The sequence below is a fragment of the Bufo bufo genome, chromosome 6 (assembly GCF_905171765.1).
Source record: "Bufo bufo chromosome 6, aBufBuf1.1, whole genome shotgun sequence".
Lineage (NCBI taxonomy): Eukaryota > Metazoa > Chordata > Amphibia > Anura > Bufonidae > Bufo > Bufo bufo.
Window position 1 is genome coordinate 437,868,451 of NC_053394.1, and position 26,317 is coordinate 437,894,767.

Genomic DNA, 26,317 nt, shown 5'->3' on the forward strand with positions numbered 1-26,317 from the left:
TAACAGAATAATGACTGCAGCTCTGGGTGGGACTGGAGCATGAGATAATCTGACAGCAGAGTAATGACTGCAGCTCTGGGTGGGACTGGAATATACAAGATGATTTAACAGCAGAGTAATGACTGCAGCTCTGGGTGGGACTGGGGTATACAACAGCAGAATAATGACTGCAGCTCTGGGTGGGACTGGAATATACAAGATGATTTAACAGCAGAGTAATGACTGCAGCTCTGGGTGGGACTGGAGCATGAGATAATCTGACAGCAGAGTAATGACTGCAGCTCTGGGTGGGACTGGAATATACAACATGATTTAACAGCAGAGTAATGACTGCAGCTCTGGGTGGGACTGGAATATACAAGATGATTTAACAGCAGAGTAATGACTGCAGCTCTGGGTGGGACTGGAGCATGAGATAATCTGACAGCAGAGTAATGACTGCAGCTCTGGGTGGGACTGGAATATACAACATGATTTAACAGCAGAGTAATGACTGCAGCTCTGGGTGGGACTGGAGCATGAGATAATCTGACAGCAGAGTAATGACTTCAGCTCTGTGTGGGACTGGAATATACAACATGATTTAACAGCAGAGTAATGACTGCAGCTCTGGGTGGGACTGGAGTATACATGACATAACACAGGATCCATCCAGTCTCAGTCAGCGATCGTCCAGCACCCTTCTTGTATATCCAGTTCCTAACCGTGAAGTGACCCCATCACGTGCTCACAAGACGGCCGCCGTGGGGTGTGAGGGTTGGTGTGTAACCATATGATCAGCACACAAGCTGCCAGGATCTGCGGCTTCACCTACTTTACAACGCTCATAGCCTGTGGTATGGAAGCAGAGCCGGTCTCACTAGTTCCTTGCCCCTGTCAGCTGCTGTACATACATTCAGGCAGTGTCAGACTCCACAACAGAAACATCCTAACAGATCTGTCAACAGCAGCTGGTCGATGGGTTCCTTGTGAACAGAGACCCTGAAGATCTGGCATCAGCTTCTGAGTTCTGTCTCTGGGAAAGCTGGATAGCAGAGCAGTGGGCGAGAGCTCTGTGACCATAGCGGGGGCCACATTGGTTTGAGACTGAGTTCCGGACAACAAACAATGGAGCAGACGGGTGCACAGGGTGGAGTTTAATGAAATCCACAGAGGTCAGTGATGACAAATGGAAGCTTCACCCTTGTGATAAGTGGGGGCATGGCCTGAGATGAGTGGTGATGGGCAGGGATACGTGCCATACATAAACAGTGCGGGCGTCTTACGGTGGAGACTGAAAAGTGTGAGAAGGAACATCATGGCGGCACCAGTGGAGGCAGAGCTCGGGTCAATCAATTCATTCAAAAATATTCAAAATTTCTGGCTGGGATCTCACAGACTACACACCGTCTTAAAAAAAATCCATCTGTTCATATAGAGAAACAAAAATGCTCCTTGGGGGCGGGGCCTAGACAGGAGGAAAAGCAGAGGAGGGGCTTTATTGGAAGGTAGTGGGACATTCAGTTATATACATTATATACAGAGAAAGCGCAGTACTCGCTGTCCACAGCGCGGGCGGCTCCACGTGGTCAGTCTGCCGCTCTGTCCCACCACATTTGGCACTTTGTGTCCATCCTGAAGCATCCACAGATCAGGCACAGGGGACACGGGAGGTCCCACCCCCGCAGGTCACGCTGCCAGTCCTGGGGAATCTCTGGTATTGAATACTAGGAGCAGGTGATGAAATCCACACGTAGTGATCATACAGCGAATAAATAATACCGGGTGGGGAATGGGCGGGGATAAAACAATGTCCGTGGGCGGAGCCATGGCCGATCCTGGATCATCGCTGCTTCAGCAGAGCTTTGTACATGGCAAATCCCAGGACCGCAAAGACGGTGGCGCCAAAACTGGCACGGAGCCAAAACGTGGAGCCTTTCAGCTCTGCTTGCGACATGTGCCTGCAACACAGAAAACAATCCGTCAGTGAGCACCCTGCACCAGTTCAGCACTGCTACATACACACTACTGCAACTCCCATCATCCACTAGTGCCAGGCTACAAGTATAAGAACTAATTATCTGCACAACTGGTGTGGAAATTACCATAAACCTGAAGAGGATCTCAGGAACCTAAAACACTGCCAAAATCACCTGCGGGGGCGCTCTGCTTAGTCACTGCCGCCATCGCGGGGGGGGGGCGCTCTCCATTAGTCACTGCCGCCAATGCGGGGTCGCTCTCCAAAAGTCACTGCCACCATCGCAGGGGCGCTCTCTATAAGTCACTTCCGCCATTGTGGAGGTGCTCTCCATTAGTCACTGCCGCCATTGCAGGAGCTCTCTCTATAAGTCACTGCCGCCATCGCGGGGGCGCTCTCCATTAGTCAATGCCGCCATCGCGGAGGCGCTCTCTATAAGTCACTGCCGCCATCGCGGGGTCGCTCTCCATAAGTCACTGTTGCCATCGCGGGGGCGCTCTCTATAAGTCACTTCCGCCATTGTGGAGGTGCTCTCTATAAGTCACTGCCGCCATCGCGGGGGCGCTCTCTATTAGTCACTGGCGCCCCCGGGGGTTGGTAGCGCTAACTATAAGTCACTGCCGCCATCGCAGGGGGCACTCTCCATTAGTCAATGCCGCAATCGCGGAGGTGCTCTCTATAAGTCACTGCCGCCATCGCGGGGGCGCTCTCCATTAGTCACTGCCGCCATCGCGGGGGCGCTCTCCATTAGTCACTGCCGCCATCGCGGGGGCGCTCTCCATTAGTCACTGCCGCCATCGCGGGGGCGCTCTCCATTAGTCACTGCCGCCATCGCGGGGGCGCTCTCCATTAGTCACTGCCGCAATCGCGGAGGTGCTCTCTATAAGTCACTGCCGCCATCGCGGGGGCGCTCTCCATTAGTCACTGCCGCCATCGCGGGGGCGCTGTCCATTAGTCGCTGCCGCCATCGCGGAGGTGCTCTCCATTAGTCACTGCCGCCATCGCGGGGGCACTCTCCATTAGTCACTGCCGCCATCGCAGGGGCGCTCTCCATTAGTCACTGCCGCCATCGCGGGGGCGCTCTGTATAAGGCGGGGGTGCTCTCTATAAGTCACTGCCGCCATCGCGGGGGCGCTCTCCATTAGTCACTGCCGCCATCGCTGGGGCGCTCTCCATTAATCACTGCCGCCATCGCGGGGGCGCTCTGTATAAGTCACTGCCGCCATCGCGGGGGAGCTCTGTATAAGTCACTGCCGCCATCGCGGAGGCGCTCTGTATAAGTCACTGCCGCCATCGCGGAGGCGCTCTGTATAAGTCACTGCCGCCATCGTGGGGGCGCTCTCTATTAGTCACTGCCGCCATCGCGGGGGTGCTCTCTATAAGTCACTGCCGCCATCGCGGGGGCGCTCTCCATTAGTCACTGCCGCCATCGCGGGGGCGCTCTCCATTAGTCACTGCCGCCATCGCGGGGGCGCTCTCCATTAGTCACTGCCGCCATCGCGGGGGCGCTCTGTATAAGTCACTGCCGCCATCGCGGGGGAGCTCTGTATAAGTCACTGCCGCCATCGTGGGGGCGCTCTCTATTAGTCACTGCCGCCCCGGGGGGTTGGTAGCGCTAACTATAAGTCACTGCCGCCATCGCAGGGGGCACTCTCCATTAGTCAATGCCGCCATCTCGCGGGGGTGCTCTCTATAACTCACTGCCGCCATCGCGGGGGTGCTCTCTATAAGTCACTGCCGCCATCGCGGAGGCGCTCTGTATAAGTCACTGCCGCCATCGCGGAGGCGCTCTGTATAAGTCACTGCCCCCATCGTGGGGGCGCTCTGTATAAGTCACTGCCGCCATCGTGGGGGAGCTCTCCATTAGTCACTGCTGCCATTGCGGGGGTGCTCTCCATTAGTCACTGCCGCCATCGCGGGGGCGCTGTCCATTAGTCACTGCCGCCATCGCGGGGGTGCTCTCCATTAGTCACTGCCGCCCCGGGGGGTTGGTAGCGCTAACTATAAGTCACTGCCGCCGTCGTGGGGGTGCACCACATTAGTCACAGAGGAGCTCTCCCAGCTCTATGGGGCTGAGTGCGGTGCCAGCCCGGCAGAAGAGTGGGACGTCACCTGACTGGTACGCTGTCACTTGTACAGGGGTCACTGGTCTCCACACATGGTCTTACAGTAATGCTGCGTACACAGAACGACACGCATGGTCGGTTATATACAGTTAGTCTTGGCACACACAGACCTGGGGATTACAGGGTTAATGTGCCCAGGCCACACCCCTCAGGAGGTCACACGCCCGGTACCTGGCCACCTCTACAGTGGGCGGAGCAGATGATTCCATGAAGATGGAATGTTCCATGTGGGAGACGGGGTGCACTTGGTGTCCCAGGCTGCTCTCCGCATCCGTCATCAGCGACTCTCCCAGGACATCTACCCAGGCTCTCAACCTTATACACACACACAGGGGCCGGTCACAGGGGCCACAGAGACAATCCTGCACTCACACTCTAGAAAGGGGGAGGGACGTGAAAGAACAGGGGGAGGAGCCTGTCTCCTATTACCAGCGCATGCAGGGCGAGGAACTTGTCTCATATTACCAGCGCAGAGGGAGGAGCCTATCACAAGCACATGCAGGAGGAGGAGCCTGTCTCCTATCACCAGGGACAAACGCAGGGGAGGAGCCTGTCTCCTATCACAAGCGCAAGCAGGGGGAGGAGCCTGTCTCCTATCACAAGCGCAAGCAGGGGGAGGAGCCTTTCTCCTATCACAAGCGCAAGCAGGGGCAGGAGCCTGTCTCCTATCACTAGAGACCAGAGCAGGGGGAAAAGCCTGTCTCCTATCACAAGCACATGTAGCGGGAGGAGCCTGTCTCCTATCACCAGGGACCAGCGCAGGGGGGAGCAGCCTGTCTCCTATCACCAGGGACCAGCGCAGGGGGGAGCAGCCTGTGTCATATCACCAGGGACCAGCGCAGGGGGGAGCAGCCTGTCTCCTAACACCAGGGACCAGCGCAGGGGGGAGCAGCCTGTCTCCTATCACCAGGGACCAGCGCAGGGGAAGCAGCCTGTCTCCTATCACCAGGGACCAGCGCAGGGGAAGCAGCCTGTCTCCTATCACCAGGGACCAGCGCAGGGGAAGCAGCCTGTGTCATATCACCAGGGACCAGCGCTGGGGGAGTAGCCTGTGTCCTATCACTAGAGACCAGCGCTGGGGGAGTAGCCTGTGTCCTATCACTAGAGACCAGCGCTGGGGGAGTAGCCTGTGTCCTATCACTAGAGACCAGCGCTGGGGGAGTAGCCTGTGTCCTATCACTAGAGACCAGCGCTGGGGGAGTAGCCTGTGTCCTATCACTAGAGACCAGCGCAGGGTGAGGAGCCTGTCTCCTATCACCAGGGACCAGCGCAGGGGGGAGCAGCCTGTCTCCTATCACCAGGGACCAGCGCAGGGGAAGCAGCCTGTCTCCTATCACCAGCGACCAGCGCAGGGGAAGCAGCCTGTGTCATATCACCAGGGACCAGCACAGCGGGAGTAGCCTGTGTCCTATCACTAGAGACCAGCGCTGGGGGAGTAGCCTGTGTCCTATCACTAGAGACCAGCGCTGGGGGAGTAGCCTGTGTCCTATCACTAGAGACCAGCGCTGGGGGAGTAGCCTGTGTCCTATCACTAGAGACCAGCGCTGGGGGAGTAGCCTGTGTCCTATCACTAGAGACCAGCGCAGGGTGAGGAGCCTGTCTCCTATCACTAGAGACCAGCGCAGGGTGAGGAGCCTGTCTCCTATCACCAGGGACCAGCGCAGGGGGGAGCAGCCTGTCTCCTATCACCAGGGACCAGCGCAGGGGAAGCAGCCTGTCTCCTATCACCAGGGACCAGCGCAAGGGAAGCAGCCTGTGTCATATCACCAGGGACCAGCGCAGGGGGAGCAGCCTGTCTCCTATCACTAGAGACCAGCGCTGGGGGAGTAGCCTGTGTCCTATCACTAGAGACCAGCGCTGGGGGAGTAGCCTGTGTCCTATCACTAGAGACCAGCGCTGGGGGAGTAGCCTGTGTCCTATCACTAGAGACCAGCGCTGGGGGAGTAGCCTGTGTCCTATCACTAGAGACCAGCGCAGGGTGAGGAGCCTGTCTCCTATCACTAGAGACCAGCGCAGGGTGAGGAGCCTGTCTCCTATCACTAGAGACCAGTGCAGGGTGAGGAGCCTGTCTCCTATCACTAGAGACCAGTGCAGGGTGAGGAGCCTGTCTCCTATCACTAGAGACCAGCGCAGGGGGAGCAGCCTGTCTCCTATCACTAGAGACCAGCGCAGGGGGAGCAGCCTGTCTCCTATCACTAGAGACCAGCGCAGGGGGAGCAGCCTGTCTCCTATCACTAGAGACCAGCGCAGGGTGAGGAGCCTGTCTCCTATAACTAGAGACCAGTGCAGGGTGAGGAGCCTGTCTCCTATCACTAGAGACCAGCGCAGGGGGAGCAGCCTGTCTCCTATCACTAGAGACCAGCGCAGGGGGAGCAGCCTGTCTCCTATCACTAGAGACCAGCGCAGGGGGAGTAGCCTGTGTCCTATCACTAGAGACCAGCGCAGGGGGAGCAGCCTGTCTCCTATCACTAGAGACCAGCGCTGGGGGAGCAGCCTGTCTCCTATCACTAGAGACCAGCGCAGGGGGAGCAGCCTGTCTCCTATCACTAGAGACCAGCGCAGGGTGAGGAGCCTGTCTCCTATAACTAGAGACCAGCGCAGGGTGAGGAGCCTGTCTCCTATAACTAGAGACCAGCGCAGGGTGAGGAGCCTGTCTCCTATCACCAGGGACCAGCGCAGGGGGGAGCAGCCTGTCTCCTATCACCAGGGACCAGCGCAGGGGAAGCAGCCTGTCTCCTATCACCAGGGACCAGCGCAGGGGAAGCAGCCTGTGTCATATCACCAGGGACCAGCACAGCGGGAGTAGCCTGTGTCCTATCACTAGAGACCAGCGCTGGGGGAGTAGCCTGTGTCCTATCACTAGAGACCAGCGCTGGGGGAGTAGCCTGTGTCCTATCACTAGAGACCAGCGCTGGGGGAGTAGCCTGTGTCCTATCACTAGAGACCAGCGCAGGGTGAGGAGCCTGTCTCCTATCACTAGAGACCAGCGCCGGGGGAGGAGCCTGTCTCCCATCACCAGCGCAGGGTGAGGAGCCTGTCTACTATCACTAGAGACCAGCGCAGGGGGAGCAGCCTGTCTCCTATCACTAGAGACCAGCGCAGGGTGAGGAGCCTGTCTACTATCACTAGAGACCAGCGCAGGGTGAGGAGCCTGTCTCCTATCACTAGAGACCAGCGCAGGGTGAGGAGCCTGTCTCCTATCACTAGAGACCAGCGCAGGGGGAGCAGCCTGTCTCCTATCACCAGGGACCAGCGCCGGGGGAGCAGCCTGTCTCCTATCACCAGGGACCAGCGCCGGGGGAGCAGCCTGTCTCCTATAACTAGAGACCAGCGCCGGGGGAGCAGCCTGTCTCCCATCACCAGCGCAGGGGGAGCAGCCTGTCTCCTATAACTAGAGACCAGCGCAGGGGGAGCAGCCTGTCTCCTATCACTAGAGACCAGCGCCGGGGGAGCAGCCTGTCTCCTATCACTAGAGACCAGCGCAGGGGGAGCAGCCTGTCTCCTATTACTAGAGACCAGCGCAGGGGGAGCAGCCTGTCTCCTATCACTAGCACATGCAGGGGAAGCAGCCTGTCTCCTATCACCAGGGATGAGCGCAGGGGGATGAGATTATTATATTTAATAACGTGCATAAACCAGATGTCTGACCAGCACAATAAATAACATTTAGTAGGAAACAGTCAGCATGCAGATTAGTGTTTAGCGATTGTAGGACAGGACTGTAGAGATGGGACCGGACCCCACTGACTGGTTAACTCTCCATGCCCCATGCACACTTCTGCAGATTGTTTCCGTGCTGATTTCTTCAGCGTCAATTGTTTACAGTTTTAGCTGCAGATTTGACCCTTTTTCCAAAGAATCGTGAGTTCTGCGGTAAAACTGGATCAAGTCAGCGCCAAAAACCCACAGAAATCTGCACGGAAATATGTGTGGTCACCCGCATCGTGTGCAGGCGGCCTAAGGCATGGTGAAGGTGCACTTCTGTAAGTGACTGCAGCTCTGGGTGTGACTGGAGTAGAAGACATAATGTGACTGCAGCTTTGGGTGTGACTAGAATAGGAGACATGATGTGCCTACACCTCTGCATGTGACTGGAGTAGGAGACATGATGTGACTGCAGCTCTGGGTGGGGACTGGAGTATGAGACATGATGTGACTGCAGCTCTGGGTGGGGACTGGAGTATGAGACATGATGTGACTGCAGCTCTGGGTGGGGACTGGAGTATGAGACATGATGTGACTGCAGCTCTGGTAGGGACTAGTGCATGGCACAAGATGTAAGGTAATTTCTGCAAAAGCTCCAGACCTCAGTGAAGGGGGTCAGTCATCAGGAATATCTCACACACTGCAAGCAGGAGGGACCCAGCAGAATATGGGGGTGCAGCCGAGCAGGCTGGGGGACTGAGCCCTCACAAGGAGGCGCCACGTGTCATGTGATTCCTCTGCAGCCCCAGGAGCATGCTGGGTAGAAGGGATAGGGAGCAGCGTCACATACAGTTGCAAGAAAAAGTATGTGAACCCTTTGGAATGATATGGATTTCTGCACAAATTGGTCATAAAATGTGATCTGATCTTCATCTAAGTCACAACAATAGACAATCACAGTCGGCTTAAACTAATAACACACAAAGAGTTAAATGTTACCATGTTTTTATTGAACACACCATGCAAACATTCACAGTGCAGGTGGAAAAAGTATGTGAACCCCTAGACTAATGACATCTCCAAGAGCTAATTGGAGTGAGGTGTCAGCCAACTGGAGTCCAATCAATGAGATGAGATTGGAGGTGTTGGTTACAGCTGCCCTGCCCTATAAAAAACACACACCAGTTCTGGGTTTGCTTTTCACAAGAAGCATTGCCTGATGTGAATGATGCCTGACACAAAAGAGCTCTCAGAAGACCTACGATTAAGAATTGTTGACTTGCATAAAGCTGGAAAGGGTTATAAAAGTATCTCCAAAAGCCTTGCTGTTCATCAGTCCACGGTAAGACAAATTGTCTATAAAAGGAGAAAGTTCAGCACTGCTGCTACTCTCCCTAGGAGTGGCCGTCCTGTAAAGATGACTGCAAGAGCACAGCGCAGACTGCTCAATGAGGTGAAGAAGAATCCTAGAGTGTCAGCTAAAGACTTACAAAAGTGTCTGGCATATGCTAACATCCCTGTTAGCGAATCTACGATACGTAAAACACTAAACACGAATGGATTTCATGGGAGGATACCACAGGGAAGCCACTGCTGTCCAAAAAACCATTGCTGCACATTTAGAGTTTGCAGAAGAGCACCTGGATGTTCCAGCAGTACTGGCAAAATATTCTGTGGACAGATGAAACCAAAGTGGAGTTGTTTGGAAGAAACACACAACACTATGTGTGGAGAAAAAGAGGCACAGCACACCAACCTCAAAACCTCATCCCAACTGTGAAGTATGGTGGTGGGGGCATCATGGTTTGGGGCTGCTTTGCTGCGTCAGGGCCTGGACGGATTGCTATCATCGAAGGAAAAATGAATTCCCAAGTTTATCAAGACATTTTGCAGGAGAACTTAAGGCCATCTGTCCACCAGCTGAAGCTCAACAGAAGATGGGTGTTGCAACAGGACAACGACCCAAAGCATAGAAGTAAATCCACAACAGAATGGCTTAAACAGAAAAAAATACGCCTTCTGGAGTGGCCCAGTCAGAGTCCTGACCTCAACCCGATGGAGATGCTGTGGCATGACCTCAAGAAAGCGATTCACACCAGACATTCCAAGAATATTGCTGAACTGAAACAGTTCTGTAAAGAGGAATGGTGAAGAATTACTCCTGACCGTTGTGCACGTCTGATCTGCAACTACAGGAAACGTTGGGTTGAAGTTATTGCTGCCAAAGGAGGTTCAACCAGTTATTAAATCCAAGGGTTCACATACTTTTCCCACCTGCACTGTGAATGTTTACATGGTGTGTTCAATAAAAACATGGTAACATTTAACTCTTTGTGTGTTATTAGTTTAAGCCGACTGTGATTGTCTATTGTTGTGACTTAGATGAAGATCAGATCAGATTTTATGACCAATTTGTGCAGAAATCCATATAATTCCAAAGGGTTCACATACTTTTTCTTGCAACTGTATGTTAACCTACAGAAAGCAGCCAGCATCACATTTCTATAGGGGCCACACTGCTGCCCCTATAGAGAGGCCGGGAAACAATGTATCACCATATCCTGTACTGATCCCGAGTTACATCCTGTATTATACTCCAGAGCTGCACTCACTATTCTGCTGGTGGAGTCACTGTGTACATACATTACTTATCCTGTACTGATCCCGAGTTACATCCTGTATTATACTCCAGAGCTGCACTCACTATTCTGCTGGTGCAGTCACTGTGTACATACATTACTTATCCTGTACTGATCCTGAGTTACATCCTGTATTATCCTCCAGAGCTGCACTCGCTATTCTGCTGGTGCAGTCACTGTGTACATACATTACTTATCCTGTACTGATCCTGAGTTATATCCTGTATTATACTCCAGAGCTGCACTCACTATTCTGCTGGTGCAGTCACTGTGTACATTACATTACTTATCCTGTACTGATCCTGAGTTACATCCTGTATTATACTCCAGAGCTGCACTCACTATTCTGCTGGTGCAGTCACTGTGTACATACATTACTTATCCTGTACTGATCCTGAGTTACATCCTGTATTATACTCCAGAGCTGCACTCACTATTCTGCTGGTGCAGTCACTGTGTACATACATTACTTATCCTGTACTGATCCTGAGTTACATCCTGTATTATACTCCAGAGCTGCACTCACTATTCTGCTGGTGCAATCACTGTGTACATAAATTACTTCAGCCTGAGCTGTGCCCCCTCCACCTCTGCAGACTATCAGCCTGAGCTGTGCCCCCTCCACCTCTGCAGACTATCAGCCTGTGCTGTGCCCTCTCCTCTGCAGACTATCGCGCTGGTGCAGACTCTCCTCACCCCCTCTGCACATTATGGAGTTGCCTCGCTCTTGGGTCACACATAGGCAGCGTTGAGTGCTCACCACAGGATGGCGGCACTATAAACCCAGCCAGGAGCAGTCCTCTAATCCGGCATCAAGCTCCAGACTATCAGAGAGCTACATTTAAAGGGCCGGTGCACCTTCTGCGAGTTTAGTGTTTGAATGATAACAGTCAGTGAATGGAAACATCCATTTATATTCAGAGGCTGAAAATACTTCTCACAGCTGAGGGTTTGTTACAGTGTATCACAATTTGTTATAATGCATGAGGATTGTTTGGGCTGACACACTGCAACAAACCCTCAGCAGTGAGACCAGATCAAATCATTCACATTTGTTGACAATAAGCAGAGATGTTGAAAATGAGCCATTCCAGATGCGGAAGCTGGCATGCAGCTGTGTGACATAGAGAGGGCGTCCTCGCTGGACTATCAGATGCCGGAGTACAGGGAGCGGGCTGTGTGAGAGAATGGTGGAGTAGTCCACACACCATATGGGAGAGAGGTGTCTGCAGGAGAAGCGCAGATCGGAAGAGGCGTATACTGTCCGAGTCAGAGGTCCGTGTGAGGCACAGTACGGCGGCGTCTATAGGCGAGGCACAGTACGGCGGCGTCTATAGGCGAGGCACAGTACGGCGGCGTCTATAGGCGAGGCACAGTACGGCGGCGTCTATAGGCGAGGCACAGTACGGCGGCGTCTATAGGCGAGGCACAGTACGGCGGCGTCTATAGGCGAGGCACAGTACGGCGGCGTCTATAGGCGAGGCACAGTACGGCGGCGTCTATAGGCGAGGCACAGTACGGCGGCGTCTATAGGCGAGGCACAGTACGGCGGCGTCTATAGGCGAGGCACAGTACGGCGGCGTCTATAGGCGAGGCACAGTACGGCGGCGTCTATAGGCGAGGCACAGTACGGCGGCGTCTATAGGCGAGGCACAGTACGGCGGCGTCTATAGGCGAGGCACAGTACGGCGGCGTCTATAGGCGAGGCACAGTACGGCGGCGTCTATAGGCGAGGCACAGTACGGCGGCGTCTATAGGCGAGGCACAGTACGGCGGCGTCTATAGGCGAGGCACAGTACGGCGGCGTCTATAGGCGAGGCACAGTACGGCGGCGTCTATAGGCGAGGCACAGTACGGCGGCGTCTATAGGCGAGGCACAGTACGGCGGCGTCTATAGGCGAGGCACAGTACGGCGGCGTCTATAGGCGAGGCACAGTACGGCGGCGTCTATAGGCGAGGCACAGTACGGCGGCGTCTATAGGAGAGGCACAGTACGGCGGCGTCTATAGGCGAGGCACAGTACGGCGGCGTCTGTAGGCGAGACACAGAACGGCGGCGTCTATAGGCGAGGCACAGTACGGCGGCTCTCTATGGGTGAAGCACAGTACAGCTGTATCTATAGGGGATGCACAGTATGACTCTCTATGGGTGATGCACAGTACAGCAGTGTCTATAGGGGATGCACAGTACATCTGTATATATAGGGGATGCACGGCATGGTTCTCTATGGGTGATGCACAGTACAGCAGTGTCTATGGGGGATGCACAGTACAGCAGTGTCTATAGGGGATACACAGCATGGCTCTCTCTATAGGTGATGCACAGTACATCTGTATATATAGGGGATGCACAGCATGGCTCTGTATGGGTGAGGCACAGTACGGCAGTGTCTATAGGTGGTGTACAGTACATCGGTGTCTATAGGAGATGCATGGATCTCTATGGGTGATGCACAGTACAGCAGTGTCTATAGGTGATGTACAGTACAGCGGTGTCTATGGGGGATGCACAGCATGGCTCTCTATGGGTGATGCACAGTACATCTGTATATATAGGGGATGCACAGCATGGCTCTCTATGGGTGATGCACAGTACAGCGGTGTCTATAGGGGATGCACAGCATGGCTCTCTATGGGTGATGCACAGTACAGCGGTGTCTATAGGGGATGCACAGCATGGCTCTCTATGGGTGATGCACAGTACATCTGTACCTATAGGGGATGCACAGCATGGCTCTCTATGGGTGATGCACAGTACAGCAGTGTCTATAGGGGATGCACAGCATGGCTCTCTATGGGTGATGCACAGTACAGCGGTGTCTATAGGGGATGCACAGCATGGCTCTCTATGGGTGATGCACAGTACAGCAGTGTCTATAGGGGATGCACAGCATGGCTCTCTATGGGTGATGCACAGCATGGCTCTCTATGGGTGATGCACAGTACAGCGGTGTCTATAGGGGATGCATGGCTCTCTATAGGTGATGCAGAGCACAGACGAGGGGCGTGCAGCGGGTCAGTAGGTTAGGGCACATAAGATGAAGGACCTGTTGACAATGGAGGTGAAGAGTTTGTTCTTTACGGCCTGGAGGAGGTCAGAGTGCAGCAGGTTCTGACACAGGCAGTATGTACACCTGTTGCAGGTACAGAGGCAGCGTAGCCGGGCGTGACTGCGGAGACATACAGAAGACATAGGGTCAGAATCTGCACAGCGCTCATCATCATCATCATCATCATCATCATCACCACCCCATTCCACCCCCCAGGAAGGTCCGCTCCTACCTAGATGTCCTGAGAGCCCAGAGTCCAGGGAGACGGTCCGCCTATCTGACCGCGGCCCCCACTAAATGCACACACTTCCAATCATCCTGACCTACCGCTGCTCACACAGCTGAGGGTCTGCTACAGCGTATTGCATGGTTCTGCTCTAGAAGAGACGAGGACTCCAAGAGAAGGTCCAAGATGGCGCCTCCAGTGCTGACAACCAGCCATCAGGAAACTACAATCGGGCCCGAGACCTACACCACAGTAACAAACCCTCAGCTGTGAGAGGCATTAGGTTAGGACAAGTTTCACACTTCTAGACACTTCTGGACTGGAGGCACTAAAACTGCAAGCGCATTATTATAGAATGATGAAGACTAGTGCATCCCTTTAAGAGACGAATTAAGAGCGATGACTAACACACCAAGACCACGCCCACCCTGCGCCTGGGGGCCCGGACATAACGGGAGCCCGGGGAACGGACTGCGGGCGACATGAGGACAGGCCACAAATCCACAAGAGGCAAAATATCCCCCAATACAGAGTGACCCCCCTATAAGAGACGTCATAACCCCCCCAATACAGAGTGTGACCCCCCTATAAGAGACGTCATAACCCCCCAATACGGAGAGTGACCCCCTCTATAAGAGACGTCATAACCCCCCCCAATACAGAGTGTGACCCCCCCTATAAGAGACGTCATAACCCCCCCAATACAGAGTGTGACCCCCCTATAAGAGACGTCATAACCCCCCAATACAGAGAGTGACCCCCTCTATAAGAGACGTCATAACCCCCCCCAATACAGAGTGTGACCCCCTCTATAAGAGACGTCATAACCCCCCCAATACAGAGTGTGACCCCCCTATAAGAGACGTCATAACCCCCCAATACAGAGAGTGACCCCCCTATAAGAGACGTCATAACCCCCCCCAATACAGAGTGTGACCCCCTCTATAAGAGACGTCATAACCCCCCCAATACAGTGTGACCCTCTATAAGAGACGTCATAACCCCCCCAATACAGTGTGACCCCCTCTATAAGAGACGTCATAACCCCCCCAATACAGTGTGACCCCCTCTATAAGAGACGTCATAACCCCCCCAATACAGAGTGTGACCCCCTCTATAAGAGACGTCATAACCCCCCCAATACAGTGTGACCCTCTATAAGAGACGTCATAACCCCCCCAATACAGTGTGACCCCCTCTATAAGAGACGTCATAACCCCCCCAATACAGAGAGTGACCCCCTCTATAAGAGACGTCATAACCCCCCAATACGAAGTGTGACCCCCCTATAAGAGACGTCATAACCCCCCCAATACAGATTGTGACCCCCCTATAAGAGACGTCATAACCCCCCAATAAAAAGTGTGCTGTACATTATAGATCGCTCTCCGTGTGCAGCACATTATAGATCGCTCTACATGTGCTGTACATTATAGATCGCTCTACGTGTGCTGTACATTATAGATCGCTCTCCGTGTGCTGTACATTATAGATCGCTCTCCGTGTGCTGTACATTATAGATCGCTCTCCGTGTGCTGCACATTATAGATCGCTCTCCGTGTGCTGTACATTATAGATCGCTCTCCGTGTGCTGTACATTATAGATCGCTCTCCGTGTGCTGTACATTATAGATCGCTCTCCGTGTGCTGCACATTATAGATCGCTCTCCGTGTGCTGTACATTATAGATCGCTCTCCGTGTGCTGTACATTATAGATCGCTCTCCGTGTGCTGTACATTATAGATCGCTCTCCGTGTGCTGTACATTATAGATCGCTCTCCGTGTGCTGTACATTATAGATCGCTCTACGTGTGCTGCACATTATAGATCGCTCTACGTGTGCTGCACATTATAGATCGCTCTCCGTGTGCTGTACATTATAGATCGCTCTCCGTGTGCTGTACATTATAGATCGCTCTACATGTGCTGTACATTATAGATCGCTCTACGTGTGCTGTACATTATAGATCGCTCTCCGTGTGCTGTACATTATAGATCGCTCTACGTGTGCTGCACATTATAGATCGCTCTACATGTGCTGCACATTATAGATCGCTCTCCGTGTGCTGTACATTATAGATCGCTCTCCGTGTGCTGTACATTATAGATCGCTCTCCGTGTGCTGTACATTATAGATCGCTCTCCGTGTGCTGTACATTATAGATCGCTCTCCGTGTGCTGTACATTATAGATCGCTCTCCGTGTGCTGTACATTATAGATCGCTGTACGTGTGCTGTACATTATAGATCGCTCTACGTGTGCTGTACATTATAGATCGCTCTACGTGTGCTGTACATTATAGATCGCTCTACGTGTGCTGTACATTATAGATCGCTCTACGTGTGCTGTACATTATAGATCGCTGTACGTGTGCTGTACATTATAGATCGCTCTACGTGTGCTGTACATTATAGATCGCTCTACTTGTGCTGCACATTATAGATCGCTCTACATGTGCTGTACATTATAGATCACTCTACGTGTGCTGTACATTATAGATCGCTCTACGTGTGCTGTACATTATAGATCGCTCTCCGTGTGCTGTACATTATAGATCGCTCTACATGTGCTGTACATTATAGATCGCTCTACGTGTGCTGTACATTATAGATCGCTCTACGTGTGCTGTACATTATAGATCGCTCTACGTGTGCTGTACATTATAGATCGCTCTACGTGTGCTGTACATTATAGATCGCTCTCCGTGTGCTGTACATTATAGATCGCTCTCCGTGTGCTGTACATTATAGATCGCTCTACGTGTGCTGTACATTATAGATCGCTCTACGTGTGCTGTACATTATAGATCGCTCTACATGTGCTGTACATTATAGATCGCTCTACGTGTGCTGTACATTATAGATCGCTCTCCGTGTGCTGTACATTATAGATCGCTCTCCGTGTGCTGTACATTATAGATCGCTCTACGTGTGCTGCACATTATAGATCGCTCTACATGTGACATTGATGTGGATGAATCGCGGCTGAACGAATTGGGCATCTCCCTGTTTGTACCCCTATTGGGGGGTCCCGGCAGCCGCACCCTCATTGCTGTCATCTCCCACGTTCGCTAGGACAGCAGTACCGCGCCCTGAGGAATCCACACCCTGAGCGGCACCGGACGCTGTTATCACTGTACGGAGATCAGCGGCTGGAGGAATACACAGGGACGCCGCTGCTCCTGCTTCCCCCAGGTACTCACGGGTACATGGACATGGTGGTCATCTTGATGAATATCTCTCGGCTGGGGTTGTCGGCAGTGTTACACGTGAAGGCTTGGGGTGGAGGCATCTTGTGCTTTTTGCAGAAGTCCGCTGGGGAGATGCTGCTCTCCTGCTTCACCTCATGGAGGTCGGATTTGGCGGCCACTATGAGGCAGGGGGTCCGGCTGTCCATGAAGTGTTGCTGTGGGGAGAGGACAGGAGCGTTAGTAAGATCTAATGACACACAGAGGCCCTGGGGGGGGGGGGGGCGCTGCCCTCGATGCCCAGCAATCACCAGGTCCTCCTCCCCATGACACCTCAGGATCTGAGCAAACCTTGAATATTCGTGCGCAGTACTCGAAGGACTTGGGGTTGGTGATGTCATACACCAGGCAGACGACATCACACGCTGTATCGGCTGGAGATAAAGCCTCGCACTCGGTGATGTGGTGCAGCTAGAAGATAAAGGGTGACATTGTGAACGATGCAGATGGAGCGGGATGAGGTGTGTCGGCGCCGCAGTCACCTACCAGCAGATACTTCTCCTGCCCGTACACGTAGACGGTGTTTATTGCATAGTAGGACTTGTGCTCCTCGCGGATCCTCTTCTGCCGCTGTCATGAGAGGAGAGCGATGTCAGCTTCATACCGCATCCCTGCCCAATCTACACCGCTTATCTGACCCCCAGCATAGACCTGGCAGGCCCCACTCACCAGCAGGTTCCTCCCCAGATGAGCCTGCAGAATGCCACCCTTCCCGCAGCCCCTCGAGCCGATGACGTTGCACCTGAAGACGCTGCGCTGCGTCTGTCTCTTGTGCAGATCGATCTTCTTGTCTCTTGTCACTAGGAAGACAAAACAACGCCAGACGGGGGTAGGATCCCCATTACCACAGCAGACGGCAGGGTTCACGAGCAGTGACGGGTCAAATGACTCACTGCCCATAAAGTGTCCTAGCACAGGAAACGGAAGGTCGTCCCTGTTACTCTGTGCGCCCGGACGATCGCAGCGACACCAAATACATGAAGGTTTTATGTCTTTCATTTACCGTGCGGCACAAATGACAGGCCCCGTTACTCTGTGCGCCCGGACGATCGCAGCGACACCAAATACATGAAGGCTTTATGTCTTTCATTTACCGTGCGGCACAAATGACAGGCCCCGTTACTCAGTGCGCCCGGACGATCGCAGCGACACCAAATACATGAAGGCTTTATGTCTTTCATTTACCGTGCGGCACAAATGACAGGCCCCGTTACTCTGTGCGCCCGGACGATCGCAGCGACACCAAATACATGAAGGCTTTATGTCTTTCATTTACCGTGCGGCACAAATGACAGGCCCCGTTACTCTGTGCGCCCGGACGATCGCAGCGACACCAAATACATGAAGGTTTTATGTCTTTCATTTACCGTGCGGCACAAATGACAGGCCCCGTTACTCAGTGCGCCCGGACGATCGCAGCGACACCAAATACATGAAGGCTTTATGTCTTTCATTTACCGTGCGGCACAAATGACAGGCCCCGTTACTCTGTGCGCCCGGACGATCGCAGCGACACCAAATACATGAAGGCTTTATGTCTTTCATTTACCGTGCGGCACAAATGACAGGCCCCGTTACTCTGTGCGCCCAGACGATCGCAGCGACACCAAATACATGAAGGTTTTATGTCTTTCATTTACACAGTGGCGGATTACAATAGGGACGTTCGGGTCAGCAGCCCCGGGCCCAACACTGACCCAAACGCCCAGATACTGAGGCAGGGCACTGGAGCGCATAGTTCCCTGCCCCGCGCCGATCACCGCCATAGGCTTCAGGCCTAGTAGGCCTGAGGCCTATGCGGTAGTGAAATCCCGGCGCTGGCACGCGTGATGACGTCATTGCGCACGCCTGTGTTGGGATGCAGCACAGTGAAGTGTGCGCGCCTGCCATCGCGCCCCTGGACATAGGTGAGTATTTAGCTTTTAGTTTTTTTCCCTTTTTTTTAAATATATTTTATGTGCCAACTTTGGGGGACATGGGGGGGGGTACATCAGGGGGAAATTGCAGTATTGGGCAAATTACTATGTGGGGGAAAAATACTACTGTGTGTGGGGGGGAAACTACTGTGTGTGTGTGGGGGGGGGGGGGGGGGTAGGGGAAACTACTGTGTGTGTGTGGGGGGGGGTAGGGGAAACTACTGTGTGTGGCGGGGGGGGTAGGGGAAACTACTGTGTGTGTGTGGGGGGGGGTAGGGGAAACTACTGTGTGTGTGTGGGGGGGGTAGGGGAAACTACTGTGTGTGTGTGGGGGGGGGTAGGGGAAACTACTGTGTGTGTGGGGGGGGGGGTAGGGGAAACTACTGTGTGTGTGTGGGGGGGGGTAGGGGAAACTACTGTGTGTGGGGGGGGGGTAGGGGAAACTACTGTGTGTGTGTGGGGGGGGAGGGGAAACTACTGTGTGTGTGTGGGGGGGGTAGGGGAAACTACTGTGTGTGTGTGGGGGGGTAGGGGAAACTACTGTGTGTGTGTGGGGGGGGGTAGGGGAAACTACTGTGTGTGTGGGGGGGGGGGGTAGGGGAAACTACTGTGTGTGTGTGGGGGGGGTAGGGGAAACTACTGTGTGTGTGTGGGGGGGGGGGTAGGGGAAACTACTGTGTGTGTGTGTGGGGGGGTAGGGGAAACTACTGTGTGTGTGTGGGGGGGGTAGGGGAAACTACTGTGTGTGTGTGGGGGGGGTAGGGGAAACTACTGTGTGTGTGTGGGGGGGGTAGGGGAAACTACTGTGTGTGTGTGTAGGGGAAACTACTGTGTGTGTGTGGGGGGGGTAGGGGAAACTACTGTGTGTGGCGGGGGGGTAGGGGAAACTACTGTGTGTGGCGGGGGGGGTAGGGGAAACTACTGTGTGTGGCGGGGGGGGTAGGGGAAACTACTGTGTGTGGCGGGGGGGGGTAGGGGAAACTACTGTGTGTGTGTGGGGGGGGGTAGGGGAAACTACTGTGTGTGTGTGGGGGGGGGTAGGGGAAACTACTGTGTGTGTGTGGGGGGGTAGGGGAAACTACTGTGTGTGTGTGTGGGGGGGTAGGGGAAACTACTGTGTGTGGCGGAGGGGGGTAGGGGAAACTACTGTGTGGGGGGGGGGGTAGGGGAAACTACTGTGTGTGTGTGTGGGGGGGTAGGGGAAACTACTGTGTGTGGGGGGGTAGGGGAAACTACTGTGTGTGTGTGTGGGGGGGGGTAGGGGAAACTACTGTGTGTGTGTGGGGGGGGGTAGGGGAAACTACTGTGTGTGTGTGTGTGGGGGGGGGGGGGTAGGGGAAACTACTGTGTGTGGGGGGGGGGTAGGGGAAACTTTTGTGTGTGTGTGGGGGGGGGGGTAGGGGAAACTACTGTGTGTGTGTGTGTGTGTGGGGGGGTAGGGGAAACTACTGTGTGTGTGTGGGGGGGGGTAGGGGAAACTACTGTGTGTGTGTGGGGGGTAGGGGAAACTACTGTGTGTGGCGGGGGGGGGTAGGGGAAACTACTGTGTGTGTGTGGGGGGGGGTAGGGTAAACTACTGTGTGTGTGTGGGGGGGTAGGGGAAACTACTGTGTGTGTCTGGGGGGGGTAGGGGAAACTACTGTGTGTGTGTGGGGGGGGTAGGGGAAACTACTGTGTGTGGCGGGGGGGGGGTAGGGGAAACTACTGTGTGTGTGGGGGGGGGGTAGGGGAAACTACTGTGTGTGTGTGGGGGGGGTAGGGGAAACTACTGTGTGTGTGGCGGGGGGTAGGGGAAACTACTGTGTGTGTGTGGGGGGGGTAGGGGAAACTACTGTGTGTGTGGCGGGGGGGGATAGGGGAAACTACTGTGTGTGTGTGGGGGGGGTAGGGGAAACTACTGTGTGTGTGTGGGGGGGGTAGGGGAAACTACTGTGTGTGTGTGGGGGGGGTAGAGGAAACTACTGTGTGTGGCGGGGGGGGGGGGGGTAGGGGAAACTACTGTGTGTGTGGGGGGGGGGGGGTAGGGGAAACTACTGTGTGTGTGTGTGGGGGGGTAGGGGAAACTACTGTGTGTGGGGGGGGGTAGGGGAAACTACTGTGTGTGTGTGGGGGGTGTAGGGGAAACTACTGTGTGTGTGTGGGGGGGTAGGGGAAACTACTGTGTGTGGCGGGGGGGGGTAGGGGAAACTACTGTGTGTGGCGGGGGGGGTAGGGGAAACTACTGTGTGTGGCGGGGGGGGTAGGGGAAACTACTGTGTGTGGCGGGGGGGGGTAGGGGAAACTACTGTGTGTGGCGGGGGGGGTAGGGGAAACTACTGTGTGTGGCGGGGGGGGTAGGGGAAACTACTGTGTGTGTGTGGGGGGGGTAGGGGAAACTACTGTGTGTGTGTGGGGGGGGGGGGTAGGGGAAACTACTGTGTGTGTGTGGGGGGGGGTAGGGGAAACTACTGTGTGTGTGTGGGGGGGGGTAGGGGAAACTACTATGTGTGGCGGAGGGGGGTAGGGGAAACTACTGTGTGGGGGGGGGGGGGTAGGGGAAACTACTGTGTGTGTGTGTGGGGGGGTAGGGGAAACTACTGTGTGTGGGGGGGTAGGGGAAACTACTGTGTGTGTGTGTGGGGGGGGTAGGGGAAACTACTGTGTGTGTGTGGGGGGGGGGTAGGGGAAACTACTGTGTGTGTGTGTGTGGGGGGGGGGTAGGGGAAACTACTGTGTGTGGGGGGGGGTAGGGGAAACTACTGTGTGTGTGTGTGGGGGAGGGTAGGGGAAACTACTGTGTGTGTGTGTGTGTGGGGGGGTAGGGGAAACTACTGTGTGTGTGTGGGGGGGGGGGGTAGGGGAAACTACTGTGTGTGTGTGGGGGGGTAGGGGAAACTACTGTGTGTGGCGGGGGGGGGGGTAGGGGAAACTACTGTGTGTGTGGCGGGGGGGGTAGGGGAAACTACTGTGTGTGTGTGGGGGGGGTAGGGGAAACTACTGTGTGTGTGTGGGGGGGGGGGGTAGGGGAAACTACTGTGTGTGTGTGGGGGGGGTAGGGGAAACTACTGTGTGTGTGGGGGGGGGGGGTAGGGGAAACTACTGTGTGTGTGAGGGGGGGTAGGGGAAACTACTGTGTGTGGGGGGGATGTAGGGGAAACTACTGTGTGTGGGGGGGGGTAGGGGAAACTACTGTGTGTGGCGGGGGGGGGGGGGGTAGGGGAAACTACTGTGTGTGGGGGGGTAGGGGAAACTACTGTGTGTGTGAGGGGGGGGGGTAGGGGAAACTACTGTGTGTGGGGGGGGGGGGGGGGTAGGGGAAACTACTGTGTGTGTGTGTGTGTGGGGGGTAGGGGAAACTACTGTGTGTGGGGGGGGTAGGGGAAACTACTGTGTGTGTGTGGGGGGGGGTATGGGAAACTACTGTGTGTGGGGGGGGGGGGGGGGGGTAGGGGAAACTACTGTGTGTGGGGTGGGGTAGGGGAAACTACTGTGTGTGGGGGGTAGGGGAAACTACTGTGTGTGGGGGGGGGGGGGGGGGGTAGGGGAAACTACTGTGTGTGTGTGGGGGGGGGGGGGGAAACTACTGTGTGTGGGGGGGGTAGGGGAAACTACTGTGTGTGTGGGGGGGGGTAGGGGAAACTACTGTGTGTGTGTGGGGGGGGGGTAGGGGAAACTACTGTGTGTGTGGCGGGGGGGGGGGAGGGGAAACTACTGTGTGTGTGTGGGGGGGGGGGGTAGGGGAAACTACTGTGTGTGTGTGGGGGGGGTAGGGGAAACTACTGTGTGTGTGTGGGGGGGGTAGGGGAAACTACTGTGTGTGGCGGAGGGGGGTAGGGGAAACTACTGTGTGGGGGGGGGGGGGGTAGGGGAAACTACTGTGTGTGCGTGTGGGGGGGTAGGGGAAACTACTGTGTGTGGGGGGGTAGGGGAAACTACTGTGTGTGTGTGTGGGGGGGGTAGGGGAAACTACTGTGTGTGTGTGGGGGGGGGGTAGGGGAAACTACTGTGTGTGTGTGTGTGTGGGGGGGGGTAGGGGAAACTACTGTGTGTGTGTGTGTGGGGGGGGGTAGGGGAAACTACTGTGTGTGTGTGGGGGGGGGGGTAGGGGAAACTACTGTGTGTGTGTGTGTGTGGGGGGGTAGGGGAAACTACTGTGTGTGTGTGGGGGGGGGGGGTAGGGGAAACTACTGTGTGTGTGTGGGGGGGTAGGGGAAACTACTGTGTGTGGCGGGGGGGGGTAGGGGAAACTACTGTGTGTGTGGCGGGGGGGGTAGGGGAAACTACTGTGTGTGTGTGTGGGGGGGGTAGGGGAAACTACTGTGTGTGTGTGGGGGGGGGGGTAGGGGAAACTACTGTGTGTGTGTGGGGGGGGTAGGGGAAACTACTGTGTGTGTGTGGGGGGGGGTAGGGGAAACTACTGTGTGTGTGAGGGGGGGTAGGGGAAACTACTGTGTGTGGGGGGGATGTAGGGGAAACTACTGTGTGTGGGGGGGGGTAGGGGAAACTACTGTGTGTGGCGGGGGGGGGGGGGTAGGGGAAACTACTGTGTGTGGGGGGGTAGGGGAAACTACTGTGTGTGTGAGGGGGGGGGGGGGTAGGGGAAACTACTGTGTGTGGGGGGGGGGGGGGTAGGGGAAACTACTGTGTGTGTGTGTGTGGGGGGTAGGGGAAACTACTGTGTGTGGGGGGGGGTAGGGGAAACTACTGTGTGTGTGTGGGGGGGGGGGGGGAGGGGAAACTACTGTGTGTGGGGGGGGGGGGGTAGGGGAAACTACTGTGTGTGGGGGGGGGTAGGGGAAACTACTGTGTGTGGGGTGGGGTAGGGGAAACTACTGTGTGTGGGGGGTAGGGGAAACTACTGTGTGTGGGGGGGGTAGGGGAAACTACTGTGTGTGTGTGGGGGGGGGGGGGGAAACTACTGTGTGTGGGGGGGGTAGGGGAAACTACTGTGTGTGGGGGGGGGGGGGTAGGGGAAACTACTGTGTTTGGGGGGGGTAGGGGAAACTACTGTGTGTGGGGGGGGTAGGGGAAACTACTGTGTGTGGGGGGGGGGGGGTAGGGGAAACTACTGTGTGTGGCAGGGGGGGGGTAGGGGAAACTACTGTGTGTGTGTGGGGGGGGGGGGGTAGGGGAAACTACTGTGTGTGGGGGGGGGGGGGGGTAGGGGAAACTACTGTGTGTGGGGGGGGTAGGGGAAACTACTGTGTGTGGGGGGGGGTGGGGGAAACTACTGTGTGTGGGGGGGGGGGGGGGTAGTGGAAACTACTGTGTGTGGGGGGGGGGGGATAGTGGAAACTACTGTGTGTGTGGGGGGGGGTAGGGGAAACTACAAATACAGGGATTATTACCTGGAGCACAATAGAGGGTGGTATTATTACTGGGGGTCTCTAGGGGACATTATAGCTGCTGTGGACACTATAGGAACATTTGGGGTAATTTATCAGACTGGTGTAACGTAGATCTGGCTTAGTTGCCCATAGCAGCCAATCAGATTCCACCTTTCATATTTGACAGCTCTTTTGGAAATCCAGTTCTACTTTACACCAGTTTGATAAATTACCCCAATTATGTCTCCTGGGGTCACTGTTTTTTCAGCAGTATAGTACCTGGGGCATTGGGGGGCACAACGGGCACAGTATTGGGGGTGGCAGCAGGATGACACTGTGGGGACACCAGGATGAGGAGGTTGATGGACAAATTGAGAAATCTAACGTGTCTGTGTTACAAACTCTGTAGAGATGAGATGCGGCTGAAACGATTAGTCATGGCGGTCTGGGTCTAACGGAGGAGAAGAGGAGTCCCTGGAAGTAAGAGGTATGTGGTGCTGTATTCTCCTCCAAGTCTTTTTTATTATAATCATATGTATTTTACATTTTTCGGTTTAGGAGCACAGACGGATCCGCACCTATAATGCAAACGCTGGTATCCGTTCAGTACGGATCCGTCTGCATAACTAAGTAAAAAAAAAAGTCTAAGTGTAAGTCAAACGGATCCGTCCCCATTGACTTACATTGAAAGTCGGGACGGATCCGTTTGGCTCCGCACCGCCAGGCGGACACCAAAACGCTGCAGGCAGCCTCCAGAGCGGAATGGAGGCTGAACGGAGCCAAACTGATGCATTCTGAGCGGATCCTTATCCATTCAGAAGGCATTAGGGCCGCTTGTGAGAGGAGCCCTGAAACGGATCTCACAGGCGGACCCAGAAACGCTAGTGTGAAAGTAGCCTCATTTGGTTTTGTTTTTTAGTCTGGAGATGTCATGTGTCCGAGGAAGAGACTGTGCGCTCACGAAGCACCGCAGTGAGGAGTCGGAGTTGGGTAGACAGCCCCGGGCCCATCATGCACTTAATCCGCCCCCACATTTACCGCGCGGCACAGACGCCCCCTTTACTTTATGTGCCCGGACGATCGCAGCGACACCAAATATGTGAAGGTTTTATGTTTTCCATTTACCGCGCGGCACATATGACAGGCCCTCTTTACTCCGTGCGCCCGCACCATTGCAGTGACAGCAAGTATATGACGGTTTTCCGTTCTACCGCCCTCACACAGACTTGCGTATATCATTTGTGAGGCCCCGTATTCTGACGCCTTCGTGCTTCCCCCGCTTGTTTCTTGATTTCAATATTTTGGGGGCGTGTGGCTTTCAGATTGAGGTTTTTCTGGCTTTGGGGAGCAGGATGAACACATCAGTTGTGGGTCCGATGCAGCTGCTGAGGCCGAGGAGTGGCTGCAGCAATCACCAGAAGCAGTGGGGACAATGGGAGGTCAGCTCCATGACCAGAATGACGTAAAGGTTTGGGATCCGGTGACATACAGATCATCCCACCTGTGATCGCAGTGGCCTGAGACTCCTGCTCCGTCAAGATGGAGTAACCCAAATAGCCCAAATACTCCAGACAGCGCTGAACATCCAAGTAGGTGGTCAACCTGGGGGAGACAGAAGGTTATGTGAGCGGGGGAGGGGAGAAGACGCCAGCAGTTCTGCTTAGGACCGACACTCACGTCCACTGTGAGAGGAAGCCCTGGTAGGTGATCCAGCCGCGGTCGTTGGTGCAGACGGTGTTATTGACGTCCGGGCCCCAGGGCATGTACGGGAAGACCTTAAATAAATCCTTCAGCTCCTCAGGAGACAAGGCGCAGTCTCTGTCCTGGGAGAAGACACCTGGGTCACCGCACTGGGACAGAACCACCGCCGTCCCCCCACCTGGCAGGTAACAGTAAGTGCCCCCCAGTACAGTCACATGACTTTACAGGATGGGGGAGGGGCACACAACTCACCTGGTCGTGCTTGTCGAACATGCTCTGTAAGAAGAGGTAAGCGTGATGATTGAGCTCCGTGGTGCAATCTACGGGAACCTTCAGCCTGAGGAAGAGCCACAGATCATCAGAGGAGAGCACAGAGCCCTCCCTGCTCCTGCCCCCCACGGCAACTGTCCCCACTCCTGCCCTGCCCCCACCACAGCCGTACCCGCTCCAGCCCTGCCCCCCACCACAGCCGTACCCGCTCCAGTCCTGCCCCCCACCACAGC

The 26,317-nt window shown here is 55.0% G+C and overlaps 1 protein-coding gene across 3 annotated transcripts in view; it reads right to left on the minus strand.

Annotated features, from left to right (window-relative positions):
* Positions 1-958: 958 nt before the first annotated feature.
* RHOT1 (ras homolog family member T1) overlaps positions 959-26,317 on the minus strand; it is a 48,449-nt gene continuing 23,090 nt past the window's right edge. Inside the window, exons 12-21 of one of the 3 annotated variants that reach the window (XM_040438905.1) lie at positions 26,067-26,151; positions 25,791-25,936; positions 25,615-25,715; positions 17,561-17,691; positions 17,378-17,461; positions 17,183-17,302; positions 16,847-17,049; positions 13,414-13,536; positions 4,255-4,398; positions 959-1,940 (exon numbers count right to left, since the gene is read on the minus strand). In XM_040438905.1, coding sequence (XP_040294839.1) covers positions 1,823-1,940; positions 4,255-4,398; positions 13,414-13,536; positions 16,847-17,049; positions 17,183-17,302; positions 17,378-17,461; positions 17,561-17,691; positions 25,615-25,715; positions 25,791-25,936; positions 26,067-26,151 — 1,255 coding nt within the window. In that variant the 3' untranslated portion in view covers positions 959-1,822. The remainder of the gene's footprint in view (positions 1,941-4,254; positions 4,399-13,413; positions 13,537-16,846; positions 17,050-17,182; positions 17,303-17,377; positions 17,462-17,560; positions 17,692-25,614; positions 25,716-25,790; positions 25,937-26,066; positions 26,152-26,317) is intronic. The other 2 variants (XM_040438907.1, XM_040438908.1) reach the window with 2 other exon arrangements.